This window comes from Hipposideros armiger, unplaced genomic scaffold (assembly GCF_001890085.2).
Source record: "Hipposideros armiger isolate ML-2016 unplaced genomic scaffold, ASM189008v1 scaffold_550, whole genome shotgun sequence".
Classification (NCBI taxonomy): Eukaryota; Metazoa; Chordata; class Mammalia; order Chiroptera; family Hipposideridae; genus Hipposideros; species Hipposideros armiger.
In genome coordinates this window covers 8,810-30,721 of record NW_017731900.1, presented here as the reverse complement: position 1 = coordinate 30,721, position 21,912 = coordinate 8,810, and the positions used below count along the sequence as shown (strand labels likewise).

Sequence of the window (21,912 nt, the reverse complement as noted above, 5' to 3'; positions counted from 1 at the left end):
AAAAAGTCACCACAATTGGAAACTGGAACACTGACTGGAAACGTGATAATATTATGAGATTATTGATTTATTTAAGACTTAGTAATGATTCTGTGGCAATTTTAGAAGAGTCTTTAGAGATCCATATTGAAATATTTATGGATACCAATTTTATGGTTTTTGGGATTTGCTTTAAATTAATATATTTGAAGGGAAGGGAGAGCAGGTAGGCACATCCGAGTGAAACAAGATAGCCTTGGATTGATAACTGTTGAAACTAGGCGATGAGCACACTGGGGATTATTATATTATTCTAGACATCTTCGTATGTGTTGAACTTTTCCATCAAACAAAAACTAAAAGAAAAAAAAATAAAAAGGCCTCCATTTCTCCATCAGATTTTCCCCATTTTGTAGTCACTTTTCTTTTCTCTGCCTAGTCTATCTTTTGCCCATTTGCCTTCTATTGCCGAACACTCGGAGACTTTGGAAGGTAGAAGACATGCTCTGTTCTGTCTCAGAAGTCGTAAGTGGGAGGGGATCAAAGCATGGCCTTAAGACCAAGGCTTGCTCAGGGTGCACCAGGAAATAAGACCTGCGTGCAGTCTGTTTTCACCGTGTACACTACACACGTCAAGTTCACTGTTTACCGGGGACACCAAAATGTTTCCCACGCTAGTCCTCACTACATTTGGATAGCAGACAAAACAGAATCTTAAAATTAGGAAAAACATGAGCCATCAGAACCATGTTCCCTCTTGCAGAAATGAAATCTACCCTTGGTGATAAATGCGTGTCAGTCCAAGAGTCCCTGAATTCCTACCACATGGAGGCGGTTGCACTGGGCTGCAGGAAGGATAAAAACAAAGCAGAAGCAGCAGTCACTGTCTTGGAGGAGCTCAGTCCCCAGGCAGGAAGTCAGAACAGAGGTCCACAGACGGCTTGAAGACACTTGTGAACTATCACGCAAATACAAAGATGAAGCTAGGATGGTGCCGGAAGGTGCGGATGTGAGTGGTAACTGATGGGGGGTGGGGGTCAACAGCAACGCAGGCAGTGCCTGGGACTGTGAGCAGGTGCTTAGCAAATATCCACTGGGTGAACGTTAAAGGAATGACTCCATTAGGGAATCCTTCCCACTAAAATTTGAACAAAACTTTAAAGACAAGGAAGGGATGTGGCTGGGGAGTCAAGAGGTGTTAATCGTACTGGACTAGAAAGGCAGAGCAAGGGCCATCCAAGCCTCTAACAGCGGTTCTGAACTTGGGGGAACCCTTCCCCCCAACCCCGGGGTGTCTGGAATTGAGTAGGGGTGTTTCTGTACATTACATTCACGAGGGAGATCACTATTGGCAATTAGTGCCTGGGGCCAGCCTTTCAAAAATCCCCTTGTATGAGGAATGGGCCCCTTAAAATGACAGGGTGTTTCTGTGGAGAAATACTGCCGCAAAATAGGAATGAAAGGCAGATCTGACAGAAGTGACATAGGGAACATTAATTTCTAGGCCTGGCAAAAGGAACTGAAACTGAATTCATAACAGGAACTTAGATAATTTCCACAAATGACATGACCACACTGATTTAGGAAAACACATAAAATCTGTTGAACTGGGCATGTGAAAGTCTTCCATTCTGGGGCAGGCTCTGCCATTCATTTATGTTATGAGCCTTGAGTCTGGCCCTCAGCCTATGGCTCAGCTTCCAAGCTGCTCTTTCTGCCATGAGTGGAATGACGAGGGCGCTCGTCTGCTGATGTCCAGGATACTGTGGGCTATCTATCTGCGGGGTTACTGTCCCCTCCTTCTTCCCTGGATTCCGGTGAATTAAAGCCCCAATGCTCTGGTGTTCCAGTGTCACATAATCAGTTCCAGAGAGGGAAGAATAATATCTATAGAGCTTTCTCTTGATGAGGACACTTGAGGCAGTAGAAAGAGGGGAGGGAAAGAGGTGAGAAGCCTGAGGAAGGCTTGGAGACCAGGAGATCCCCTCCGACACCTCAGAGGATGAGCACTTCCTTCTCTCTCCGCTCACTCCTTCCTCTGTGCTCTCCCAGAGAGCCAGCCCAGGAGCACGGTCACCAAAGCACCCAGCAGGTGACGGGCAGCCATCATTGTTCCCAGGTCTGTCTCCTAAAGAGTTCTCTTATCACTCGACAAGATGGCTTGGCTTTCACTTTTGGAAACTACACTTGAAAAGAAGACTCCTGACCCTGTTTGGCTAAATATACACAAAGTATTTTGAACTCCCTAAAGGAAGGATGGCATGCATTATTAGGACAGTCTCTTAACATCATCTCAGCAGAGGCTTGGACACAGACTCTTCCTGGAATGATACCAATCATGGCAGATGTGACTGAAAATTTAACAGAAATCTCTAACATGGCATCTGAATTTTCCCCTAGCCAGGGCTGGCCGTATTTAAAAAGTCTGTTCACTTTTTTCTCCCTTGCCTTCAAATATTTCCCGCAGACTTCTGTGATAATGAAACAGTGCTTGTTGATGTTACGTCTATAACAAAATGGTTTCAAAAACAAAAGCAAAACAAAACAAACAAAAAAGCAACAGCCATTCGACCATCACTGGAGTGGTACATCCCATGTTGGGTAATGGCATTGGACCACTGTTGGCTGAGTCCTCTAAGGAAGCTGAGCTGGAAGCCTGGAGTAGGGGTTGCTTTCCTTAAGCACATAGATGTGATGTTGGGACCAAAAGGTGCTTTGGACTTATACATCGGGAATCTCACCAGTCATTAAACAATGACTTTCTGTGATCCTCACCCTTTAATCTGTCACCACGACATGTTTCCAGACACTTAACACCGTGGTACTCAGCACCATCGACTGCCTACCTCACAATTTTTAATGCCTGATTTTGATTACGCTATTTAATTTGCAGTTTCTCTACATCATTAAAAAACTTTACAGTGGATAGACTCATCATCCATCAAGAAAAGAGACGAGAATATGTTAGATGTTTTAAATAATACCTTGAGGAAAAAAAGCTTTATGTCATTAAAGTTATATGTCATACTCGTATACCAAAGCAAAGACAGCCAATATTTTCTTTTTTTTTTACCACCTCCTTTTTAAAATATACTTTGGCTTTTGGACACTATTTTCTTTTACTGTTGGAAAAATAATAAAATAAATAAACACTGGAATTACATTGCAGAGAAAAAGTTACTTAGGTGACTCATAATTGAAGCCTGAAAAACAACTCATAGTAAACTAGATGAATTGCCCAATTTCCTTCTTTCAAGAGTTGTATGTTACAGCAACCATATTTCTCTCTTTCTAAATCATCATCTCCTCTAGTAGCTCCCCTCTCATCCAGTTCGCAGCAAAATAGGTTGAGAGGGTTAAGAGAATGCTTCATTGATCTTCCCTGAGTTCATTACTCATTCATAAATCTCTGAAGCCTAAGTCTGTGAGACAAAACAAGTTTTCTGCCAGAAATAATCATTTTCCAGGCTCTCTTCAAGAGATTACATGTTTCCCCTGTAGCAAGCTTGTTCCTTGGGAACATAATCAGTAGACATTTAGGTTTTGAGGTGCGCTAAATAAATTACCAGTCACAATCTGTTATTGAAGGGAAATCAAAGAGGAAATTAAGTGCCCTTATTGTAATTGGGTGGAGAACAGGACAACCCACTGCAGTGGGGAGAACAAAGAGACGAGGCTGAAATTCAGAGGGGTGCCAGGAGGAACCCAGTTCCTTCTCACTTGATAGAAACAGAACTAACATGGGGACAGCTCCATAAGTCAATCGAAGTACCTGTTCTGTGAAGGTAATAGGCTCGGCTTGGGTGACAATCAAAATAGACAAAGCAGCTCACCACATTGTACCGAGGGTCTAGAGGTAAGTCAGACATGAAAAGATAAACATACACACAGATTCTAGATTATAGGGGCTATGACTGAAAAGGAGAGGGTGCTATGAAACAGAATGGGACGGGGGCCTCACATGGAGTATGTGGTCAAGGAAGGCTTGCCACATAAGGGATGACAAAGCGGACGCCTGGGGATAAAGAGCTATTGAAGCAGAGAAATAGGAGTGGGTGGGGAAGACTCCAGGCAGGCCTACATCCTTGCTCAGTTTGAGAACTACAAGAAGGTCACTGTGGGGGAACTCAGCGAGTGATGGGGACACTGGCAGGTCCCCAAGGGTCTAGGAGGTCAAGTTAAGGGTTTCGGGTACTATCCACAGGGCAATTAGAAGTCATGGAATGGTTTACACTGGGGGAAGCTGGGGGAAGGATGTATAAGACCTGCCTATACACTCTTTGCATGATCAGGTGGATCTTCAATTTAAAAAAAAGGAGTGGGGAGTGAGGCAATATGATTTACATTTTTCAAATACTGCTCTAGCTTCTGTGTGGTGAATGGATTTGGGCAGGAAGGGACAAAGTTTGAAGTTGTTGCAGTAATGCAGGCAAGAGGACTGTATGGTAGCACTGGAGATGGAGAGTTTGTGTTATATTTTGGAGGCAGGATGGGGAAAATTCGTGATTGACTGGAGGTGGCAGGCCAGGGGAGGTGGCAGGAATGAGTCTCAGGTTCCAGTTTGAGCCCCTGATATGGATGGAGAGCCACTGACTAGCATGGGCAAGGTTGGTGCAGGAACAGGGGGTAGGGTGGGGTGACGGCAAAGGTAGTGTTTAATTTTGGATGCGTGAAGTTCCAGTAGCTTCCGGTACGTTCATGCGGACATGCTGAGTAGTAGACAGTTGGATACGTCAGATTGCATCTGTCAAGTGCCAATGAAGTGCAAAACATCAATACATTGTTGACAAATAATAGTCAATAAAAGGAGATATATGGCTTAATTTTCTGAATCTACAGTTTGCTATCATTCTAAGAGAAGTGGGTTTAGGGTCCCAGTGGCTGGAAGTATCTTTGTTTTTCCATTTCACATACATGTAACCTCCATCTTGCTTTTCGCGGTGTCAGGTTCATTTTCCTAACAATAAAGGTGGTGCTTCTATAGCAGGGATTTTAATTATTTAGTTCCACCTGTGTTAGGACACTGGATCCACATTCATCTACTTGAATAAATGCCATCACAACTAATCTTAGGTCATCTGAGTTTTGCTGTTACTGAAGCATGCTGGAAAATTTAGATCGAATCCCGTATCTTTTTTAGGAATTCTGTCTGCGAAGGTCTTACTTTTTTTCTTGCCATTCTTCTTAAGTTGAGACTTATATTTACTAATTTATTTCCCTGTTTAACTTCCTTCTACATCTATTAACACATTTTAGGTTTCATTAACTTAACTTTAATGCAGTTGATTTTCATTTGAGTCCTAGTTTAACCTCTGCACATTTTGTGTTGTGAGCTTCCATCTGGTATTTTTCAATCCATTTAGTAACAGGTACAAGACAAAGAAAGGAGTCTTTTTCTCTATTTTTTCCTCTGTAATAATGAGTACTTTGCATTTTTAGATTTCCTAGAAATACTGTCTAGAAAGCATTCAGTAGACCTTGACCTTATTCTGTTCTCTGCAGGGGTCAGGCTGAGTCAGGGGTGACAATATAATTTATCATCCAAATAAAAACAATTTTCAGAGTGAAAGGGGGTACTAACTAGATGGGGGCTAGGGGCAATGAGAAAAGGCTACTTTTCTGAGTACACTGGGCTGTTTGGCTGCTCTACTAAAGACCACTCTGTTGCAACTATAAGATCAGGATGAGAAGACAGAATTTCAGGGGCTGAGGAACCTGTCAATAAAGAAAGCAAACACCTGAATGGGGTCAGCATCGGACAAATCACTGATACTTGGTGTCTCTGTAAGTCAAGCCAATGCTTACGTCATTTTCCCATTCTCTCTCCAGCTGCTCCTCCCTTTAGATTCTGCCTATAAGTGTTCTTTGACCACTAGACCTTTTGCAGACCTTCCTCTCTCTCAACTCCTTGTCTAGAACATGGAGCAGCACTGCGTTCTTTTCTTTCTTGAGGAGTTTGCCATCGGCTTCATGAGAATTTTAGTCTTGGCTCCTCAAGTTCCTTGAAGGCAGAGATCCTAGCTCATCCCCCTCTACCCCCACCCCCATAAGAAAGAGCTTCCTCATGATTGACAACACTCAGAGTGTAATTCGCGGGTAGGATGTGAGGAGGTAACTTCTGTGGATGACAAATCACTACTATTTGCCATGGCTCCAATATGCTGAAACACATTTTTTCCCCCTCAGCTGTATATTCTTTCTCTATTTTACTTTTTTAAAAACTAGGGAACACTTTCATCTTTGGAGAAAGTTTGACTAGTTTTTCCCCCCCACACTGGATTGCTTAAATTTGTTTATGTCTACCATAAATTTCATAAATGACAAACATTTATTAAGCACCTATTATATCCTATGGAAATGCTGATTAGGGTTAGCAATACTGGATGAAGTTTGCCTGGATAACGTTATATCATCACTTGGATCCTGTTACCAACTGACTGACTTGGGGGCCTTGTTTGAGGTCAGACTGTCAGTGATGGTCCTAATTTGGCAACTCGCATCTTCTGAGAGGGATTAAGAGAGCATTTCCAGGACATTTCCCTCACTAGAGGAACCAGAGGATGTGTAAACACATCCCTTAGGGGTATGTATAAACCTGGAATCCCATTAGGCAGGTAAGGTATTGGTGGTCCTGACAAACAGGATGTGTTCTCTGACAAGCAGGATGTCTTCCTTCCTTCTCTGGCCTTTAACAACATATCTCTGATTTAGAGGTATGTGTAAGCCTGGAATCCTGTTGGGCAGCGGCAAGGGGTCTTGACCGAAGTAGGAGCTGCAGCCAGGGGCTTTCTAACCTGGGTGAGGTCTCTCCCTCTCCTGCCCATTTCTATCCACCTATCTACCCTATCCCCATCACAAATAAAAATGTAGGGGCAGCTGCTAGGAGTTAAGGAGAAAGAAGGGGAAGGTGTGGGGACAATGTGAGCACATACCATCAGGACTGTCCCCTCTCCATAGTAGACATCAGACTATTTCCAGAGGGGCTAGGGCTCCACTTTGGGCCTGGAAGATAGAAGGCACCTTAGCTGGTGGGCCACACTGACTGCCACAAGGGCAACGCTATGGGTCAGAGGGGCCCAGTGGATTCCTGGAGGAGGTCTGTGGGGCATAGAGACTGGTATGGGAGTGGTAAGCGGTCAGTCTGCAGTGGGAGGATGATGGTATAAAGACCCATGACCATGCGTGACATTCGCCACAGTGTAGGGGGCATGTAGAAGAAAGCTGGGTGATACCCAGCCCCAGGCCAGGTCGTGGGGAGCAAATTGTGCTTTGGGAGATGTAGAATCGTTGTCTCATTGGAAGTAGCCACTTCCACCTAGGCAGCTGGATACTTACCCCATACAGGGCAAGATGTAGGGAGGCTAGATACCAGCTTCTTGAGGACAGGAAATGGGTACCAGTTACATTATTGAGCAACCCTTAGTACAAGGTCTAAACAACAGCACAGGGCACACAACTGCTTGACAAATATAATGTCACCAGATGACCAAGCCCTAATGGTGCCTCTCCGGAGCCCCTGATGGGTGATGGATTAGCCTTTATCTCATCCATTCATTCAGTTTGATCTCATTCCAAAAACCTTTTGTTACAGAGAATGAGAACTAGAAAACTGAGCTTTAATCTTTAACATAGGTTCTAATGTTTATTCACGCTTCCATTATTACAATTAAAAACCAAGCATTCCTTTTTTTTTTTTAAAGGAATGAACTAGACAGTATTTTGCTTTTAAATAGCCATCATTTGTCAATTGTCAATTACCCTTTTAGGTCAAAAGATCTGACAAATCTTTGCTAAACTATCATTTTGTTAAAAACCCAAATGGCACCTTCTATGAAACTGCTTTCCTTACAAGAAATGAAACTTTTCCTTGTGGTGATTTACAGTAACAGTTTCTCTCAAGATACTAAATAGGTGACTATTTGGGGACCCCGCTGGACAGGTGGTAAGTTACCAGTCTCTAAACATCTGTTCCAAACGTAAATATTTTGTCCTCCTAAAGATATGTTCACAAAACTCAGTCCCCATTAATTTTGAGAACTATGTTCTTAAAATATTTAGGTTGCTTTGAGAGAGAAAGATGACAGAGTTATGCAATATGTAACATCTAACCCAAACCCCAGATTTTAAACTTGATCTTTGTTGTATGCATGTGTGACATAATCAGGGGTATAAATTTAAATTCCAGGCCCCCAATTTTTATTATAATTTTCAATTGTCCAAGTGGTATGCGTTCATTATAGGAAAAAGAAATTAGTACCTATACCAAGCAAAACCCCCAAAACAACAAACCAAAACAGAAAACAACCTCCATTTCACCCCTGGGGTGATGACTACCATTAGCAGATTGGTGCGACTTCCTATTTTACCTGTAACTCAAATACTACAGGGCTGTCTTGGGGCCAGTCTGAGCATGGTGTTGCAAGGAGAGAAACACAAAAATGCTATGAAAGCCTTGAAAAATAAGGTAAGTATCGAAGATTCTTTTTTTTTTTTTTAAAGATTTTTATTGGGGAATTGGGGGGATGGGAACAGAGCTGGGGAATTGGGGGAAGGGGAACAGACAAGCCACTGTCGTTTCGTTCTTCAGTGTAGTTGTGGAGGATGTTGCTTCACTGGTCCAAGTTGGCACCATCATTGCGCTCTTCCTGAGCCAGGCAGATCGGTCGCCGGTTTCTGGATGGCCGCTCATGGCGGCTGCTGGCCGCTCCCGCTGGCTGCTGGCTACTTACAGTAGCCCATGGCAACTCACTGCCACAGTGGCTGCAGCGTACGCCATCACCGGCGACTCACGGCAGCCCAGCTCCAGGTCGAGCTGCTGTTCAGCATCCTAGCTGCGGAGGGCAGTGTCACTGGTCCTCACATGTGGGATCCGAACCGGGGCCCTCTGGCATCCCAAGCCAGTTCTTAACCATCGCGTCACTCGGCCGGCCCCTATCAAAGATTCTTGACAAGCGAGGGTCAGGGGGGTGGAGGCTGTTAATGCCCCGTAGAACACCCTAGAGTCTTCACTCAGCTGTCCTACACTGTGGGGCAGCTGCCTTGTCTCCCTTCCCTTCTCTCTCTGCCTCCCTCTCACACTCTCCTCTAAAATGGCAGCCCACCAGTCTCTCCTTCTCCCACCTACTAGATATAGTTTTACAATTAGCTCCTTCCCTTTTCTTACATACATCAATTGTCTTGCAATTGATGGTGACTATTTAAAAGCAAAATATTTCATAATATTTCCTGTCAATCTACTGTAGTATTTTTGTCTGGGTACATTAACACATTGGAACAGAGGTTCAGTCAGGTTGGCTGGCTCATGGTTACAGAGCTGCTAAGTAATGGAACCAGGCCAGCGAGACCCCACAGAACACCCAGCCCGGACTCGACCTCACTGGACTATTCGGGCAGAGGGTGAAGGGAGGGGTCCAGGTGAACTTTGAATTCTGCCAGTCTCAGTATGAAGAGGACCGGTGGGACACTGGGTGGACGCTAATAGACATAGGGCGAGCTTTCTCTTGGGGCGAATGAAGAGGAAGCATAGGCATCATGTCTTAGGTGTTTGCAAAGAAGATGGGAGAAATTCAGGTTTCTGAGACAAATCTCTGTTCCTTAAGAGGTTTACAGGTAGAAGTGTATTGTTTATCTCAGAGCTTGCCAGAAACTCCTGGGGAAGAATTCTTTTTACCTCTGGGCTCTCCTTGATGGGACTACACTAAAGGAAGTGCCTGCTGGGGTCTGGTCCGGGGACGCAGAGATTGCTGAGGCTTCCTCAGGCAAATGGGGCAAATCCACTGGTAAGGTTGGGTGACGGTGGAAGATCCAAGCTGGGCAGTCAAGTCTCAGAATTGTGAGATGGGCAGAAAGATGTGGCATCTGGGACAGAGCATTGGCGAGGCAACAGTGCCTTCTATGTGAGGGAATGCGCCTGTGCGGTGCGCATGTGCTTGTCTAGCATCTACAATATCAAAGTGAAAGCAAACACACCATAGTAACCATCATAGCTAACGACGGCTGAGCTGCTTGGAGATACTCTATAGGTAGTGTGTGAATTTAAAGTCCTGGTCCTTGAGAGTAAGAGGGTAAACTGGGGTGTAGAAGGTGATGGGCTCTAAGCCCTGCAGGTTGGACCATGGCTCCGGGGCCTGCCCATTACCACACGCTCCTGGAACTCATCTGGTAGAGCAGTTTCAGGGCAGGCCAGACCCTGAGAACAGCCAACAGGACGATGGCCTGTTAGTAATGCTCATCTCTGGCACAGCAGGTGGATGCTGGGTTTAGTCACTTCCCATTTGGTTGGGTTTGCCAAATGCCTCTTGGAGCTTTTAACCAAGTCCTTATGTGACCTCAATATGATGCTTTGGTGGAATCCCACTCACTTTCCATGGGCCTTGGTAGGTGGTTGATTTTTATGAATGCAAATGGAGCCCAAGTTATGGAATGCAAATGTTACTTTGTTTTCATAGAAAGACAAGATGGAAGTGACATAAATGTTTTGATTTGTAAAATATGCAACCAGCGTTTGAAGAACTAAAATCAAAGCCTAGTGTTACGTTTCATTTAAACATCCCTTTTACTCAGACAAAAGAGGGGTATTTGAAGGTAAAAACAGGTTTATAATAGTTAGGAAAAATTCTCATAATTGCACCTTCCAAATCAATTATATAACATTAGAGATAGCTGAACCAGTTGCGACTGTGTGATTGGTGGTGTTAGAATTTCCACCTCTCAAGTGACCACTGCTTTATGGTTTATGCGTGAAAGTGTTTTCATGTATAATGTGCTGTAACCACATACTGTTCCTTGGACTTTTAAGAATGAAGAACAGGTTGAACGGGAAGGTACCAGAGACAGGTCGCTGAATCAGACCTTCTAGAAAGAGATTCTGGCTCATCGCACTCCTACACTTTTCTAGCGTGGGGAGGACCATGTCTGGCAGCCTGACATTTCAGGGGCTGCCTGGTTGACTTCCTAAAGATAGTCTTGATTTAGTCAGCACAACCTGTTGGCTGCAGATCTGGTCAGGATGGAACTGGGAAGTGCCAAGGGGCACTGAATGACCACAAATGATTGTGCTCCTTATAGAAAGAACAGGCTGAGAGAGTCTCCCAAGAAAATGTGCTTATGAAATAACCAGCCCCACCTGGAGAAGCTATGGGAAAACACACACAAAAACAAAACTTTCCAAGTGCCTATCTGGACTGAACACCTGAATGATTTGGGTAAATCCTTTACTATAAGAAGCCAGCCAAGCCTGGACATGAGTGATAGCATATACTCCAAGGAGCTTCCATTCTTGAATAGTTCCCATTCTGAAAAAGCTATTGAAGAAAAAACCATTAAAGTCACAGGATAAAGGGCTATTCCTCCGACTTGAACAGCAATGTCCCCTGGAGGGAGAATTCTACTTCCTCTGCCAACCAGCAGCCCTGCTGGTAGCTGTATTTGAGAAGAGTATGCCTATCAATTAATTTTGCATAGACCTTGTTCTGTCCTCTGAATGGAGAGTCTATCTCTTGGAGGTACTAATATGCACCATTAACAAAAACTTGGCTTAGCTTAAAAAATTGATCTCCTTCCATGAATTCTTAAACTTAACAAAGCAATGATTCACAGTTTTGTGTTCATTACATGTTTGCCCAAATTTAATGGATCAACTTTTGATTTTTATATAATTTTTCCAGATTTCCACTCAGGGTCCTCAAACCGATATTTGTCACAATCAAACCTACACAAAGGAGGTATGAAAAAATATTTCAGGAAACGGGATGTGGGCCTTTGTACATCTGTGCTCGGTGACATTTAAGCTGGCCGACCATTTCCATTTTGGAAACTGCAGTTCATTATCATGAAAAAAAGGCAATTACATTTTTGTGTATCTCCACCTATGCTAGTGCTTTTTACAAACATTTATGACGAGTGGCATGACATAATACAATTGGCCACCTTAAGAGGGTTTTGCATTTGCTTCTGGTGACAGTATAATTTTATTTACAAATTCCGATTACTTAACTAAGTTTTAGGACTTAGGGAAACAAACAAAAACCTTCTGCTGACTGTCTGGGTTCCATTGACTGTGACTGAAGGTTCAAATATATGATTACTTTGTATACATATGACAAAGATCTGATAGGCAATAGTTTTCAATTAGAGTTATTGTTGCTTTTATTGGGTTGTCGGAAAAGTCATGACATATTTTTTCTGTTTTTTTGTTGCAAAATGTGTCATGACTTTTCTGACAACCCAATATATTAAAAATAAATCAATTTGTCAGTATCACTAAATTGGGTATTTAGCTTATGCAAAACACTGATGCAAGATTAAAAATAAAAACAAAAATAAACTACTCTTTTTTTGGTCTATTTTGCTATTAGGTTTCCTATATGTAATACTATATATTTGTTCTGTATAGTCATCGAGGGAAGGGCATTTCCTGGCATTTAAAGTTTACTTTAAATTTTTGAGGCTCAATTATTGTAGTGAATGTTACTGATGGGTAATTCATCAAGATCAACAAGCCAGCATCTTGCACAACGTTTGATGCTTAGTAGGCATTCAAGATTATTCTCGGAATGACTTTTACATAAAATTTTCTACCTCGTGTTTGGCTACAAATCACATCTACAAAAACGTTCATTTCTAATACAGGACAAACTGGATTTTGGAGCTTTGCCCCTCAAACCTGGTCCTGATTACTGCTTCCACTCCTGTTTATATAATTCTCTACAATGTTGGCAGGATTCAAGAGCACATACCAGGGTGTTGGCTTTTAATGAATCTCCCGGGATGTGAATGTCAGGCTGACTGGATGAACTCTGGCCACAAATCCCAGACAAGCACAATGACTCTATTTATTCAGACTTGGCCGCCTGAATGCAGATTGACTCTGTGGGTAATAAATTTTCACAGGCCAAGAACTTCAGCATCCAGCAAGCTGATCCCGAGAAGAAAAATGCACCCAGGGAAGTGCAGTTGGGCTGCAAAAGCCTCCTGTGTTTTTATTCCACGTCTGCGTATCATCCAGCTAATTCGTTTGGTCGCTGATTGACATGCACACCCAGAGGTTCTTTTTAAAAGCTCTGCTTTCTGTTATGCAATTGTCAGATGAAAAAAGGAACAGGGGAAGAAATGAACAGCACCCATTGCGATGGGCAATCCACTTTTACTATTAAAGTGATGTTAGTTATCCAGTGACCTCTATGGTAAAGAGCAGGGAACTGACATAGGAATGTTCCTTGTGCCTCTCCACGAGAAACGCAAGGTAACAGAAAGCAAGAAGAGTAATTCAGTACTCAGAGCAGCCTCACCTACAATCCTGACATCCTGATGCAGCCAGACTCTCAATTCATACTCAGATGCTTGTCAAGAGACACAATTCGTACTCTGTGCATTAAAATAAGAAGAATTGGGGCTTTAACTTGAAGATTTATGGTAACTACCTAGATATCTATTAAATTAATCATGCTCTCCAAATATTGATTGGGGATTAAAAGGGAACGTTTCTTCATGGCGGGAAGTAAATTAAGCCAGTAGGAGAATTTCCCTGTACAGATGCTATCCAGTGATCACGGCCTACAACATTACAATTGTCAGTTTAAGTGGATAAACCATGCTCATTTGAAGAGAAAAGTGCAGTTCTATAATTAAAATGAAAAGACTGCCTAATATGTGTGGATAATGTAATTACTGGAAGCTGCAGGCTCATACGTAGCCATTCAATTTGGATCCTGCTCTCCCAATTTCCCTGAGCTTGTATATTTGTCATCTCTGAGACAGTCTGCAGCTGACACTCAGCTGCTCCTTGATGGGAGCTTTAATCCTGTGTCCCTCTCCTTGTGTCTTAGCTATAAGAATTTCATCTAGATATCTGCTGTGTCCAACCTCCCGAGTTTACCCTCACATCACAGGGAAGATATGCAGTATATAACGCTTCTCTCCCTTCCAAATCCTTTTAAAAAATCCCTTTGGGACTTAGTACCTCCAGGAATAATTTTGCCTTAAATATTCTAATTTCTTCACATTCTCCCAGGGAAACACTGGATTTTGGATTTGTAAAAACCAAGAGTGACTGAAAAGGGGATTAAACAAAGTGCTGCAAGTATCACGTGTCCTTCATTTACCCAGACAACAAGAAAACCGATTCTTACATCATTTGTCTTATTTCCAGGATGAACCTCATCAAGTATGAAAATTGTAGGAGCAAATATGAGAATATGCTTCCATTTCCATTACATTTCCAAACTTCCTGGGTAAAAACCCCGTCACAATCCCAGCTCTGCTATCCTTGAAAGAAAAGGCTGTGGAGAAACCCATTCTCTTGGTTTTGGAGACTCCTGTTTGAGGTAACTTCTGAAAATTTACAACTTCAGTATGGCTTGGCATTAAGCATATTAAAGAAGTGGTGACAGACATTTCCATGGAGATTGAATAGATGCTTTTCTCCTCAATAGGTAGATTACTTGTGCATTAGTCTACAGAGGGTGCCAAAAACATGTATACACATTTTAAGAAAGGAAAACTGTATTAAAATTGTAATACTCAATATATACCGATAGCAAAAGAGGAATACAAGTCACGTTTGACTTCTGCAATACAAGAGGTGCTCAAAGTCGTTACCATCAGCGTCCAGACACTTCTGATTATGGCGAACTACTGCTTGAGCAATGTTGACAAAAGTGTCCACTTGTATACATTTTTTTTGAACCCCCAGTATATAGCCAACTTATGATCTTGGGTCTTACATTTTTATCTTCTCAGTCAACACATTTGATCTTTGGATAAGAGTAATTTGAAATATCACAACGTTCAGTAAAAGAAAGAGAGGTAGAGTAAAAGTTGTCTTTGATACTGGACAATGGACAGCTGGAAATACTCTCAATTCATCTCAGCCCTATGCATTTACTTTCTCATGCATCCATTTATTCTGCCTGACACAGTCCTCCTCAGGAAACACGCAGTCTCATTGGTACAGATGGATATCTTAAAAAATAAACATAACACATAAGGAGAATTATGAGGAGACTTAAGAAGAAAGGTTAAGGTTATTGTGAGAAGGCCTAACCAGGGTCCAGTTTAGATAAGGGGGAGGATCCCTGAGGAAGTGAAAGTTAGGCTGTACTTCCTAGATGAGTAGGTATTGGTCGGGGAAAAAAATGAGGGAGTCGAGGCCATGGAGGCTCTGAGATGCCTGAGCTTGGCTTGTTGGAGGAGCTGAAAGAAGGCCCGTATGGTTGAAGGGCCATGAATTAGCTCAATGTGAAGTGAAGAGGGAGAAGTGGGTGAGGCCATACTATGGGCTCTGAATTTTTATCCCAAGTGGAATGGAAAACATATTGAATGAAGATTTTAGACAAGAAATGAGTTGATCTGATTTACATTTTTAAAAGATCACTGCGAGGAGGGTTGTATATTATAGAGAGGAAAGAATGAGAATATGCTCGTCTCTACTAGACTGGTTTAGATTAGCCAGGATGGACTAATATTAAATTTTGGAGGTTGAATTTACAGGATTTAGAGATAAAATTAATATTTAAGTGAGGAAGAGAGTTGTCAAAGATGAGCCCAATGTTTCTAGGCTTGAACAACTGGGCATCTGGCAGTACCACTTGTAGATATGAAAACAATTACAATGGGCACATATCTGTGTGTAGGTAGGTAAGGGGTGGCAAAGACCAGAAGTTCATTTTGGCACAAATTGAATGGGAAAAGCTTGTGAGAAATCCAAGTGGAAAAGTCAAGTAGGTCTGAAGTTCATAAGGGAGTTCTGTGCTGATGATATAGGTTTAGATATTGTAAGCATATACAAATTGAAGGTCATGGGAACAGATGAGATTACCTAAAGAGAGAGAGAGAGGAAGTAGAGAAGACAACTCAGGGATAAATCTGAAAGGCTCCAATATTTAAGACTGGGTAGAGGTGAAGCAGTCATCAAAAAAGCCTGAGAAGAAACTATCAGAGGGCCAGGAAATAAACCAGAAGAGTTTGGTGCGAGACACCTCAAGAAAAGTGGGTGACCAAAATTTCCAATGTTGTACATCTTCTGGTGAGATGAGAGACTGAAAAGGACCCAGCACATTTCGGTCTGTGGAGGTCACTGTTGAACAAATGAGTAGTTCTGGTGGAAAGGTGGGGCAGAAAGGAGTGAAGGGAACAAGTCACCATGTAACTGAGAGGAAATGGGGTGGATTTTGGATAAGAGGAAGGGAGTGTTCTCAGTAATAGGAGGGAAGGGAGAGGATAGGTGATGGTAAAGGTGGTTTTGTGGATCTGGTTATGGGAAGATAAGGTTTTCTGGTTAGGCGCCAGTCAGCCATGATATGCATTTGGGAAATAAAGATGAATAGGATACAGAATAAGATTCAGATTGCTCACTCAAGAAGTCAGGAAGATAGAAAACCAAATCCCATATTATCCACATACCAATTCTGTGATGGAGGTAATTATAGGATAAGGGAGAAAACCTGTAAAATACCATCACCAGTGAACTGTTATAAGTTATGTATGTATAATGTAAAACCTAGAACAGGGATTAAAAAGCTATACAAAGAGATACACTCAAAAATACTATAGATAGATAAAAACGGAGTTCTACAAAATGTGCAAGGAAGCCAGGAAAAAGAAAATAAAGAAAAAAAAAGAGAATAGAAAACAAAAAATAAAATGGCAGACTTAAGCACTAATGTAGCAATAATTACATTAAATGCAAATGGTGTAAATACATCAAGTAAAAGCTAGATATTGGCAAAGTGTATAAAAAATATGACAATTCCACATTGTCTATAAGAAACTCATTTCAAATATAAAGATATAGGCAGGTCGAAAGTATAAGAATGAAATAAGTTATATTATGCAAACATTCCTCAAAAGAATGCAGCAGTGGCTATATTGATCAAGTAGACTTCAAAACAACTTTATCAGAGATAGAGTGGAACATTACAATGATAAAAGGGTCAATCAACCAAGAAGACAAAGAAATCCTAAATGTTATATACCAAATAACAGAGCTGCAAAGTATGTGAAGCGAAAACTGATAGAACAGAAAGGAGAAATAGACAAATCGACAATTATATCGGACACTTCAACACTCCTCTAACCAATAATTGATAGAGCAACTAGACAGAAAATCAGCAAGGCTATAGAATAACTCAACAACATCATCAATCAACGGGACTTAATTGATATTTATGGAACACACCACCCAACATCAGCACAGTACACATTGTTTCAAGTGCCCAGAAAACAGATACCAATATAGACCACGTCTTGGGCCATAAAAAAAAAAACCTCAATAAATTTACAAGAACTGAAATCAGACAGACTGTGTTCTTTGACCACAATGGGACCGAACTAGAAATCAATAAAAGATTACAGGAAATCTCCAAATACTTGGAAATGAAACAACACATTTCTAAATAATCAACGTGCCAAACAGGAAGTCTCACTAAACTAAATGACAACGAAAATACAATGTATCAAAATTTGTGGGATCCAGTTACAGCAGTGGTGAGAATGAAATGTACAGCACTAAATACACCTATTATAAAGTAGGACAAGCCTCAAATCGATACTATAAGCTTCTTCCAGAAACCAGAAAAAGAACAGCAAAACGAATCCAAAGCAAGTGGAAGGAAAAATAATAAACAGGAGAAATCAATGAAATTGAAAACAGAAAAACTGAGAGTGAATGTCAATGAAGCAAAAAGCTAGTTCTTTGAAAAGATCAATAACATTGATAAACCTCCAGCAAGACTGACAAAGACAAAAATAAGGAAGGTTGGTATGGAGAATGAAACAGGGGCTATCACTATAGCCCCAGACCAGGGCAATAAAGGAACACAGCTCTACACACATAAATATGACAGCTACCAATGTGAAATAATCTGAAGAGTTAATAGCCTTGAACTATTAAGAAAGTAGAATTTGTAAGTTTTTTAAATCTCCAGGCCCACACGATTTCCATGGAGAATTCTGACAAACATTTAAAGAAGAATTAACATTAATTTTATACAATCTCTTCAAGAAAAGGGAAGAGGAGGGCACTTCTCAATTCATTTTACAAGCCAGTATTGCCCTTACATTGAAACCAGAGACAATACGAAAAAGAAACCTTTAGAACAATATCCTTCATGAACATAAAAAGACAAATGTGAGGCTGTAGAATCACTGGAATTCCTTTACATTGACTGGTTGGGAGTGTCAACTGTTGCGACCACTTTGGAAAATGGTTTGGGATAATCTACGTAAGTTGAACAGCACACTGTACGGCCCAGCATTTCTACTTTTGGGCACAGACCCAACAGAAGTGTGTCCATCTGCTCACCCAAAGACCTGTACAAGAATGTTAATTACAGCACAATGCTAATAACCCCGAACAGCCTGGTGCCACAAGCAGAATAGGCAAGTCAATTGCGGTACAGACACAGAATAAAATATGATCCAGTAATAAAATGAACGAACGTCAATGACATGCAATATAGATGAGTCTCACAAAGATAATGTAGACTGAAAGAAGCCAGAAATAAGAGTGTACCTGCTGAATGATGCCACTGATATAAAGTCCCCAAACAAGCAAAGTTACAGTATTAGAAAACAGGAGGGGTTATCCTCCTGGAGGGTGGTGACTGGCAGGGGACATAGGAGACCTGAGAGGCCGGTCATGTCTGTATCTTGATCTGGGGGCTGGTTACATGGGTACTTTAGTTGTGGTGTGTGGTTTATGAATATTCATGAAGTTGCATTCTTGGGTTATGTGTGCTTTTCTCTATGTATGCCTTATTCAATTATAAGTTGACTAAAAGAGAAAAAAAAAGCCTGTTGGATCTGGTGACATGAAGATAACAGATGAGCACAAGTTCTGAGGGAGTGGCCCGGCTTTGGGGACCTCACATCAATTCCTGTTTTACAAATGGCGGCCCTGGAGCAGAGAGCAGTTTAGGGACTGGCCCAAAGTTGCAAAGCTACTGAGTCGCAGACAAATAGTTGAGCCCAGGGAGCAGGGCTGCTGAGCCTGTGCTTACCCACGAAACTACCATGTCTTTATCTCTGAGAGCACAAAGGCAATGACGATGAAGGAAATATTGGGCAGGAGAGTATGAGGCTACTTTAGGAAGGGCAGGCAGACATAGCAACTGACACTGTCATAGATATCGCTTTATCACAGTGGCTGTACAGGCCAGTGACCAATATTCCCAAGGACAACAAGGTATTATGTTAGAAAAGGTGAAGCATTTTAATATACTATGTTTCCTAAGACAGGGAAACGTGCAATATATTTTTGAAAGGTTTTGGGTTTAAAAATATAGTCAGGGACAAGCTCTAATTATATTTAAGAAAATCATTTGTGTTAATTGTTTAATTATCTCCCAGTGCCAGAAAAATGCAGTGCGTGTTATGTGTGTTGCATGTGTGCACAGGCTGCATGTACTCTTTTGGGCCACATCTATATTTTGGTCTTGGAGAGAAAACAAAACAAAACTGTATTGTTAGTCTTTTAGAGAAGCATAGGAATTATAGATTTGTGATTAGGCCAGGGGATAATTATAGGCCAGAGCTGGGTAACTTAATATAATTAGTGGTAGAGCAATTACTGAAACTACCACAGAAAACCACTGTGTGGAGCCCTAATTTAAAAAGGAGAATACTGGATAAAAGTTGTTCGTTCTGTCAGCTGCTTTTATTGCAGGAGGTGGGAAGGGGCACACACACAGGGACCAAATGCAAGAATAAAGGATCTGACCTGTATATTCACAACACAACGTTATCAACGGCTGCAGACTGGAAAGACATCGCTAATAAGGGCAGATGAGTCAACTAAAAGTTCTTGCTTCCTTTGAGAGCATGTCTAGTGCATTCTCGACAAGTAGTTTTTTAAAATTGAGTTTGCAGCGGGAATGTTTCCTGGAAATAACTCAGGAGAGTCTGTCCAATTAAGAAAGGCTTGCTGAATGAAACAGTATGCAAATCCCTTTTCTAACATAAAGTGTACACAAGCTACATGTTCGCAGTGGCTTCACCTACAACGCGCCAATTTGGACCTCTCCTTGGGGAAACACACACAGAGATGAAATCACTTGCTTATCGTCACATAGAGGAGGAACCAAAGTGAGGCGTGAAGTTGTTTTCTCATTCTAGCAACACAGCTGTGTTATAGATAGTGGGGTGCTCTGGTGCATGCACCTAGAGTGAGTGAATCCATCTCTAGAAACCCAAGGCCTGAACCAGACTTCTTGCTCAGTAACCTTCCTTCCCTTGGGGTTTTCTCCATGTGCCAATCCAGTTTTCAGATTCACCGAGTTCTAGCTCATGGCCAGTCCCTTCTTTGGTGCCCCATCTTTTCCCACAAGGTGAGCAGAGACTTCTGTGAGCTCACAGACACTTGCTCAGACACTCTTTCTGGAAATTTTCTTTGACTTATTTCACCTCTGCATGCTCTCGCTGCATTATTTGCATTTGCAGTAGAAATAGTTGCAAGCATTCCACGATGCCTTTATATAAAACTCACTCTTCCAAGATCAACTGAATAGCACAAGTATCTTGTACCGCATCTAAAAATGACTCATAAAAAACAAAACAAAAAACTTCTCTGAATCGTCTTCATACCTACCACATTTATCCAAGCCTGACAAAATTCAATGCAGGTAATGAGAAAAAGGAGACAGAAGTGCCAGAAAATCTGTCTTTAGTGTTTTCAAACTGGCTTTAAAATACAAACATTTCCTGAAGTGCAGAGGTGAAAGTGATGAATGCTAAGTGGATATTTTTTCACCTTAACTGACGGATCAGAAGAATATTTATAAACCCCGACTCATGTCTTGAGCTGATAAATCAACACAGAAGGAGGACATTTCAGGCTCATTTATCATTTAAGACAAACAGGCCATTCTGAGCACGATTATTTTTTATTCATCATTTTAGCTCACCTTTACGTGTGCTTCATCTCAAAGTTAATAATATCTGTATAAGACTTCTAAGACTTCTCAATATTTAATGCTTACAGCTTGTCTGGTGCATGCCAATGAGCCTAAGATTACAGGCTTTATTTCCAGAAGGCCAGTTAGAGTTCCCCCCAAAAAGGGCTCTGTTTCACATTGAAGCCTGTCCCCAGTCAGCTTCCTTATAAATAGCTGTTGTTGGTTTCAAGGCCATAAAAAGCATAGAATTACAAAGCACAGAATTACAGTTTTAAGGGAAATCAAGGCCAAAGTATTTTAACTGGCTGGCCCAATGGCATAGAATCTCATAATTAGCAGAGGGCACCCAGCACCCTAGTGCACGAAAAGTCGGTATTTGTATGACTCAGTTAATACCCAGGACAGTCTACCAGGTCAATGTTATCAAGTCACATTCAAACAACATAACGGAAAAGATAATCTTACCTGTTCATTGTCCTCTTCATCACTACTTAGCTTAAGGTCATCTTCTAGCATTCTGAAAGAATAAACAAAGAGGTACAGGAACTTAGCTAAGTGCAAAATAATTTAGCACCAAAATATCTTTATTAGAGCAATGTTTGAGCAATAAGTCTATTTGATTTCCTAATTAAAAATTTGTTTCTTTTAGACAGGGTTGCTGCCTGTCACCACTGTTATTCAGCATAGTATTGGAAGTCTTAGCCAGAGCAATCAAACAAGAGAAAGAAATAAAAGGCATCCAAATTGGAAATGAAGTTAAATTGTCATTTTTTGCAGATGACATGATTCTTTATATAGAAAACCCGAAAGACTCCACCAAAAACACTATCATAAACAATAAATGAATACAGTCAAGTTGCTGGCTACAAAATCAATGTACAAAAGTCCACTGTATTCATCTACACTAACAATGAAATTTCAGAAAAAGAAACGAAAAAAAAAACAACTCCTTTTGCAATTGCAACGAAAAGAATAAAATACCTAGGAATAAACTTAACGAAGGATGTGAAGGACCTATACATTGAAAACTATAAGACATTTT

At 41.4% G+C, this 21,912-nt stretch overlaps 1 protein-coding gene across 1 annotated transcript in view; it reads right to left on the bottom strand.

The window, feature by feature from the left end:
* The window catches only part of AFF3 (ALF transcription elongation factor 3), a gene marked incomplete at its 5' end in the record, with an annotated part of 138,313 nt that extends 116,926 nt beyond the window's left edge, over positions 1-21,387 (bottom strand). Inside the window, one exon of the mRNA XM_019669197.1 lies at positions 21,336-21,387. Coding sequence (XP_019524742.1) covers positions 21,336-21,387 — 52 coding nt within the window. The remainder of the gene's footprint in view (positions 1-21,335) is intronic.
* Positions 21,388-21,912: the final 525 nt, after the last annotated feature.